At 27.2% G+C, this 8,964-nt stretch overlaps 1 protein-coding gene across 1 annotated transcript; it reads right to left on the reverse strand.

The window, feature by feature from the left end:
• Nucleotides 1–392: 392 nt before the first annotated feature.
• On the reverse strand, nt 393–7,386 carry LOC129896806 (MLO-like protein 6). Its single transcript, XM_055972780.1, has 15 exons — nt 7,109–7,386; nt 5,180–5,237; nt 4,938–5,092; nt 3,934–4,050; nt 3,755–3,815; nt 3,252–3,340; nt 3,088–3,162; nt 2,867–2,961; nt 2,723–2,772; nt 2,424–2,464; nt 2,107–2,283; nt 1,902–1,937; nt 1,303–1,370; nt 1,052–1,112; nt 393–941 (listed from the first exon to the last, which is right to left on the reverse strand). Exons 1-15 carry the CDS (start codon nt 7,247–7,249, stop codon nt 615–617), a joined length of 1,551 nt encoding a protein of 516 aa, XP_055828755.1. The 5' UTR covers nt 7,250–7,386; the 3' UTR covers nt 393–614.
• Between the last annotated feature and the right edge of the window lie 1,578 nt (nt 7,387–8,964).

The following is an 8,964-nucleotide window of genomic DNA, read 5'->3' on the forward strand; positions in this document are numbered from 1 at the left end:
AAATTCAAATTTCCAGATTCTTTTTCCGGCAGAGACATCAACAAATAAGTGCTTTTAATTATGTATAATACCAAAACAGAAATCTTAAGGCATACAAACCGAAACATTTTGCCACAATGCAACAGCTTAACTTTTCCTTTTCAATATGAATAATACTTCAAACAAATATTTCGATAATTTAACAGGGTATTGGCTCCTAATACCAATTGTTAAGACCAAATTTTACCCATCATTGTTTCCCAAGATTTATCATGTCAAATCATCAAGAATGTAAAACTACGTACATTGCGAAAGCGTACCTGAATTCTTGTCATCTTAGCAGATCACTTTTAGTTTTTGTCAAACTTTTTAGGGATAGCAACCAACATACAATTATTCTCAATACAATATAGTTGCAAGTCAATAAATGTTCTAACAATATATATACTTTGTGCTTCATAGCTCAGTTCCCACTTACAATATACAGAAATAAATATTTCAATTACTCTATGGTATACACGTACAGAAACTAAACTAGCAAGATTGATCATGTCATCACTAAACTATATATGTCTATATAGACGGTATTAAACACCTCTTTTAAAGTACATATTATAAGAAGGTACGTAACAAGTTCAATTAATTTTGTTTTCAAGTGAGAAATCATTCAAGGTAATCTCAATTTCAGATTGTTCATGATTTCCATCATCAAAGCTTTGCCTGGAACTCGATTCTGGATTACCCCCATTCCTCCTACGGGAAGGTGATGGAAGGTATTGCCCATATTTTTGGTGAACTGGGGAGGAACCTCCACGCAATGGTGAGGCTGCCCTGCTTCTCAGTGGACTCACATTTTCCGATGGACGCCCGTTTTTCACCCGCTGCTTTGCTGTCTGATGCCATGTCCGTATCGCAGATGCCACGTTGTCATCAAAGATAACTGGTTTCATCGTTGATCCCATCTGGAAAATTTTACAACAAATTAAATATTGTTACACTATTGTCGATATGTATAACTTAAATCCGCATCAATGTTCAAATAGACATTGATGTTGTTGATTCCGGAAAATACCTGAGTAACCAAGGCATATAATGGGAGTGTCACGTAACTACAAAGAACTTGAATAAGAGCCCTATTAACAAGATCAAAATTCACGCTCTTTAATATAATAGCCACAAAAATAGAGTGAATATATATAGGACAAAGAGGGTTTTAATTAGGTAAATGTAATTATATAGAGGAGGTAATGAATTTATTCCCTACACATCATTTGGAAAGTGAAATACTATTACGTACTAGTAGTTAATAGTAAAAGAGCTCACCCCATGGAAAGTGTTATGGCTATGTCTGTTGCATTCTTGTGAAAGCAATTTGGTAAACTAAATTTCCACTGCAAAAAAAAAGATTTAATTAATTAGTCATGTGGAACTACATGCAAGCGTGAGTCAATGTATTAAATTTGTCTAGACTGAATCAGTTTATCTTTTCAGTGAATAGAAAATCAACAAAAAATAAATAATTAAAGGTTCCTATTTAATGTTTTTGACTCTGTTAAAACAAGTTAAAGTCAAAATTATCATAATTTCCTCTTTAAGAATCAAATAATATAAATTTTGATTAACATTCTAAGATATATTTTTTTATTATATTGATATGGAAAAAATTACAATTTATAGTACTTTTCATATAGTTTTTCAATATCTAAATTTTATTTTTAAAATATCGAATTAATGTAATCTAATTTAATTTTGAAAGTTAATCAAATTGACTTTCGCAACATGACAATTAAAAAAGAACAAGGAAGTAATAGGTTCTACTGTTCTATCTTCGGCCACGCACCATCCTACGTTTTAATTTTAGAGGAACAAAAGAGAAACCAATTGAAACATATATATGTACACGCAATAATCAAAGTACTTACCCAGCTCCAAGCAAAGAAAGCAAGTTGATATGCATTCTGGAAAACCAAACAAGTAATTAGACAAATATAGTTTCATCAAAAATTAAATGCTCAATACATCATATTACTGAACGAAGAAGTAGGAATTTTGTGTAGATTTCATAAATATACGTTGATTTCAAATCAAAACTTTAAATTAATGTGGAACTATAAGTTTAATTATTACCTGGAAGAGACTAAAGTGAATGAAGAAGTGCAATAGAGCAGGACGATTAAACCAGAAAAGGTCATCCCCTGGTTCAACTAATGGTGTCCCCTTAACAACCTCTCCTTTTTCTTCAATCTCTATAAGTCCCATTTTTGTTATAATAACTTGTAATTTTGTGCCCATCAGTTGTATTATCTGCAAAATTTAATTCCCATTTTTACTTTAATTAGATAATGATGAAGCCTTAATAATCAATTTCTAGAATTAGGAAACTGAAAAATATATAAGAAGAGAAAATAATTATATGAATAATGTTGTCATGTGGGTTGACTTACAATTAAAGGAATGAATGGTAGCCAATAGTATGAATACAAACCTGAAACAAAAGTTATTCATATATAAAATTAATAAGGTGTTTGGTTTGAATTAAAATATTTGTATAATTAATACATGTATAATTTATGAGGAAATATATGCATTATTTTATATATGATATATAGAAGGTGGAATAACGAATACATAAATAACTAATATCGACATAAAATAATACATAAATTTCCTTATAACCAATATCTGCATAACTCTAATCAGCTATAATTAAATCCTTCCAAAAAAATATGTTAAGCTAGCTTACCATTGGTCGTTGTGAGAAAGTAGAGCACTGCAAACATCCATAACACTGGACTGCCACATACAAGAGGGTGAAATTCTTGTGAATAAAATATACATTTTTTTAAAACTATTTGAAGAGATAAAGGGATAATTAATAAGAACTAACCTTATTCCCACGACGTCTGTGAAATCTTCTTCAAGTGCTCTATTGATATACAACTGAAAATCGAAATTCTTTTCTTGTTGAGGTGCTAAATGTGCCTGACATGCAAAATAATATTACAAGTCATCATCAATATAACATTAATTATCATTTCCCACTAGCTAATTTTTTTTCTATTTTAATTAAGAAAACATAAAATTTTAAGTTACACCAAATTAAATTACCATTGCAAAGCCATGTCTGAGGGTAAGATAGTCTACTTTTTCAACCGATGCATAGAACTGTCTGAAGAAACAAACCTGGTGGAACAAAAAATAAATATTTTTCTTTAATAAAATAATTAAATGCTATAGCTTTTAAATTTTGAAGGAAATAAAAAAGATCATACTATCCAAAGAAGAATTGGGTAGTTGCTCCAGAAATGCAAATGTCTACGTCCAAATGATGTGTCTCTTGCAAATCTAAATCTCTCAGGATCTGCAACAACAAAAAAATAATGATATTATGATATTTTTTTCCTCTTTTACTTTGTATAATTATTAACTTATTTATAATACAATGAAATAAAAAGTGAAAATAGTTTTCAAGCATATATAATGCTGGAATCATAAAATAATTGAGCACAAAAAAGTTAATTAGAATAATTTATTTGTATAAGTATAATTTTAGTTAAATATTAACAAGTAAAACTAAAAAAGTTATATAACACAATTGAGAGTAAAACAGAATAAAAAAACAACATATATTTAATGCATGAAATAAAAAAATAATTATTAAAAATAGAGGTATATTTAATAATAAATTTCTAAGAGTTTGTTAAGACTTTATATGAATTTTATATGATCTAGTTAAAAGCTATTATATATGGTGTGGTCCAGAAATTAAACTAACCGTTATAGAATTGGTACTCAATTGTCTTAGATTCATCCTCCCAAGCTCTCCATGTCCTCATCTGCATTTTAATGTACGCAAATCATGAATTAGTGCCTCCTTAGTCTTAAACATTTCTTTAATGAAAACTTTAATATATTGATTAAATCAACGACTAACAAACATATAAAAGAAGTTACCCTTAGTTTGCCAAATCCCCAAGTTGTAATACAATATAGCACATGTGCAACGGCTAACACAAAGATAAAAATGTGGAGCTGGTGCATTGCATATTTTGAAGCAAATTGGATTTTCCCCTGTATTTGAATCAGGATAAAAAGACAAGTTAGCAACATATTTATTCTATGATCATATCAGATCAATCACAAATATAATTATTTGGCTTTTTTATTTTAATAATAGAAGGAATCATTATCCTTTTTTTTCTACATTCATTAATTTGGGATCCGATTAATTTGAGTTTACATTAATAATTATCATTTTGAAAAGTAAGGTACTTTCTACAAAGGCGATTTCTTTCTTTGAACTCGAGTCATTATTATTGTATTGAAAGGAAAAAGTACACTCTATATTGATGTTCAGAGTTGAAAAAAATTAAAGTCTTAATCATGTACTTAAGACATTTCTCTTGGTTAATTTTACTCATAAATATTTGATCTTTACCCATTATAAAAAGTAAAAGAATAAAATTATTTTGCTTGTTAAAATAACTCTACTTTGTCCATTACAATAGTAAGTAAAAAAATTAATTTTTGTTATAGTAAAGTAAATGAACTTTATTCAAAGTGAAATTATAAAACTTTACCGATTATAATAATAAAGTCATCTTAATGATAAGTTTTGAAATTATAGTAGGGTAAAGTTTAGTGATTTTACTATTATAGTGGGTAAAGTTCAACTAAATATGATAAAAAAAATAGTTTGAGACGTTACTTTTATAGTAATTAAAATTTAGAGGCTTTATTATCACAATGGGTAAAGTTTACTTATTGTTATAAATAATAAAATTTACCGTATATAAATGAATTAACCAAATTTAACTGTCAAGCAGGTTGCTCAGATGGTAAGCATCCTCTATCTCCAACTTGATGTCGTAAGTTTGAGTCACCAAAAGTGCATAAACGGTGTGAGCTCCTAGGAAGGAGTAAAAAACTAAGTTCCCAAAAAGAAATTCAAAGAATACCTTAATTCTACATGGGTCATAATATTGGTCATCAATATGTTTGTCTATGTTACATGGATGCCAAGAGCGTCCAACACTCTTAGAAATACATATCTTAGACACAGAATCCTGTACGATCGTTAAGAATAATGATATGAACCCCAATAACATAAGTTCTACATCCACCACAAATGCAAAATAAAAATTGTTAGTCGAAAAATCAAATGAGTTTCATTCTATTGAAAAAACAAATTTTCTTTTACCTGACTTGATCTTCTCAAGTGCTTCATATAGTGGTCTCTTTTGTTTCTTCCATAACCACTGTAAAAATATTAAGAATATAAAAAGGGCAACCAAATGATATGTTGTAGAGAGAGAGAATTTTTTAATTAAAAAAAAGGTAACCTACTGTAAGTATGTAATTGGCAATTACTATTCTATCCATCTTAGATTTTTTGGTTAATATTGGCTCGTCAATTGATGATTTAGCTAACTTTTGGAAAAGAAAAACTAGTTAAGAATTATTTTAATCTTGAAAGTTGTGTGAGGAAAAATCCAAACTCAACAGGTGGACAATTCAGCTACAAGGATACGCGATAAATATAACAGGTCAGATGTTATTCAACAAAAGTAGTATCAAACATGAGAGGTATAAAATAAAAGCAGGGAAAAAAATAAAAATAAAAAAAGAGTATATAAAATAAAATTGAGTATGAATTAGATTATGATGTAATTTAAATGAACAAAAATACATAAAAATTAGAAAAATGAGAAAAAAGAGTAAAGAAAAAATAAACAAATAATGAAATAAATGAGAAAAAGAAGAAGAAATGAAGTATATAAAATAAATATTGAATATAAATTAGATTATGATGTAAAAAGAAAATAAAGAATAAAATAATTTGAAAAAATATAAAATTAATAAAAAAAAGTAGAGTTATAAAAAGTAAAAGAAATAATAAAAAAATTAAATTAAATAACTAAAACTACAAGAATATGAGACATATTTTGTAAGAGACATTTAACCGTAAATAGTTTACTTCTATACCAACCAGGCCATCAAATTCCAAAGTCGAGGCACGGGCTGGGTAGAGCCAAGTGCCAAGCCATATTGTCAACTTTATAATTGTAAGTATTATATTATTTAGAAATAATATATAAGTATCTTTTGAACTATGATCAAAAATAGAATAAATACACTTTAAAAGCTGACGTGTCACAGAAAGTGTGCACATTTTTTTGAAGGTAAGTAATAAATGAAAAAATTAGACACATATTTTTTTTAATTGGTAACTTTATAATTAGTTGATACACATAGTTATTGATATTAAAATTTATATATATTTAACTATTTTCATTTCTTTCTATATAAAATATTTCTTTTAGTTTCTTCCTCATTTTAAACTTTTTATTTTTTTTCTTTCATTAATTTCTTATCTTTTCAATTTTAACTATTTTAAAAAATTTATGCAGATTTTTCAGAAAATAATTAAAAAGTTTTCTTTAGTTTTAACGTTTTAATCTTTTTTTGCTTATTTAATTTTTTTTCACTTGTTTTAATATTCATTCGAAATTAAATTATTTTAAATACAAGTTATTTGAAATTAATTTTGAAATCAAATCAAAAGGAAAGACAAAGAAAACAAAATCAATAGAAAAATAAAAGAGAAAAGACAATAAATGAAGGTTAAAAAAAATTTAAAAATTTAAATACAAGGATTTTTTTAAAAATAAAATTATGTGTATTAATTTAATTTAAATACAAAATAAATAAAATAAAAAATATATATTTGCTGATGTGACATGTGCACAAACACATTCAACTTACTTGATTGAAGGTGCCACATCAGCACAAAAGATGCACGAAAATGCGAAACAAATGAGTTTGGAGTAATAAGATCCTAGTTAAGTTAAAATGCGTCATTAAAATTTCGGTCATAGTTGAAAATACTTATGCATTATTTCTACTGTTTACCTAAAGTTCATTTACATTTATACGTTTTTAAGCCCCCCCCCCCCCCCCCCCCCCCTCCTACTTTTCCTCTTAAACATTTTGGTCTCTTCCCTCCTAAAAAATTGACTTGTTTCTCACTGATAGCATGGACTTGTATAAACATCATGAAAAGCCAACATATTCTGTGATTGAACCATATATACAAATGTTAAAGGAAAAAAGAAAAATGAATGTTTACCTCTCCAAGACGATGAATAAATTGTTCAATGAAAAGGGAGACGACAACTAATACAAAGCAAACCACGGCAATAGCCCATGTTGGTGTATTGTCCAGTGGACGTTCATCACACGTTGTAATTGTACACCTCGTGCTAGCCATTAAGCTTCAATATCAATTGCTTATTCTTTCAGATTGGATTATAACTTACTTATTTTTGAAAGACAAAAGGAAAATTTATGAGATGCTTCTTTCGAAAAAGAAAACAGAGCTTTATATTTGTATGTATATATAAGCTCTGTGATATATTTGTATTTATAGAGAATATGTTGATGACTTTTCAAAACTTTGATTCAATTACGGAGTCAAAGAAGTTACTCATACATTCCCCAAGTAACAACCTTGCATTAAGGTAATATGTCGTATAGATTATGAATCATCAAAAAACATATTCATACGCTTTAACTGATTAAAACAAAAAATGGATGGAAGTAAATTCTCAAAATCTTAAAGGTACTACGTAACTTAGCTTCAAATATATATAAGTCGAGCACGGGGCAATTATGAGGGTTTTTTAAGCAGATTCATAATATGAAGCAATAAATACACGAAGAAGTTAAAGGAGGTTTAACATTTACTATATATACGTAAAATATAATTTTAATCATAAAATAATATATTTTTTTATTAAAGAAGATTCGGATGAACTCCTGAACCCTTACTAGCTCCGCAACTAATAGTAAAATCAGTTGAGTCATGACTAAGCTTCTATATAAAACAAGTGATGTATATGGTTTTGTCTTTATTAACATGTGACATTTTGTGATGTAACATGTTAGCATCGTGGCCCAAAATAAGAAGTGGATGGTAGACATAGATATCGAACAATTGCTTACGATTTTGAAAATTCAGAAGGGAGATTAGTCTATGGTAGTAGTTTTGGCAGATGGCAAGCTTTGCAAGAGAATACGTAATTGACCATTTCTTATCTTAATTTGGATCGATTAATGAATAATGAATTGACTTTATATGTATAATATAAGTTAGGATGAGATAAGTTATACTGAAATTAGTTATAATGGGATAAGTTATACTGAGATTATTTCTTATTGATTGTTTGTTTTGTTGCATAAATTTTAAGAACAAGTTGTTTGTTTACAAAAATATCCTTCACTTTATTTAGTTTTTTTTTATATTTTCTTTACAAGTTTTAGTTATTCATTCTTAAAAATAAAATTTTCATCTTATTTACCTTAAATATTTGTGTGTGTGCATTTCCATGATGATACCATATGTATTTAAAAATAAAACATTCATCTTATTTAGCATAAAAATAGAACTTTCATCTTAAGTTTATTAAAATAAAAGAAGATTTATTATTTATATCACTTCATTTAAGCACACATCAATCTTAAATACTAAAGTTTTCATTTTAGTAAATATATAAAATACAAGTTTTCAAGTGACTAAAAAAAATATAATTAAAAATATGTAATTTAATAGTAGAGAAATTAAAATATAAATAAACATTAGAATTAGTCAAATAAATTAATAAATAAAAATTATATTTTTATAGTCTAATTTTTTAATTAAAAAATATAAAGAATTATCTTTAAAATAAAGAGTAGTGAAGATTATAAATGTTATTATACATGGTATTAAAAATGATATGAATATACATGAATGTGAAAAGTGAGGTATAAAAAAGATTTAAAGGGATATTTTTGTCATTTTCTCTATTTTATCCCGGGATAAGTTATTCCGAAATTACTATACCATCCAAGAGGAGGGATAACTTATTCCAATACTAATTATTAATTTCGTGATAAGTTATCCCAGACTTGTCAATCAAACAACAAATTAAGTGACACTATAAT

Source organism: Solanum dulcamara, chromosome 7 (assembly GCF_947179165.1).
Source record: "Solanum dulcamara chromosome 7, daSolDulc1.2, whole genome shotgun sequence".
Classification (NCBI taxonomy): Eukaryota; Viridiplantae; Streptophyta; class Magnoliopsida; order Solanales; family Solanaceae; genus Solanum; species Solanum dulcamara.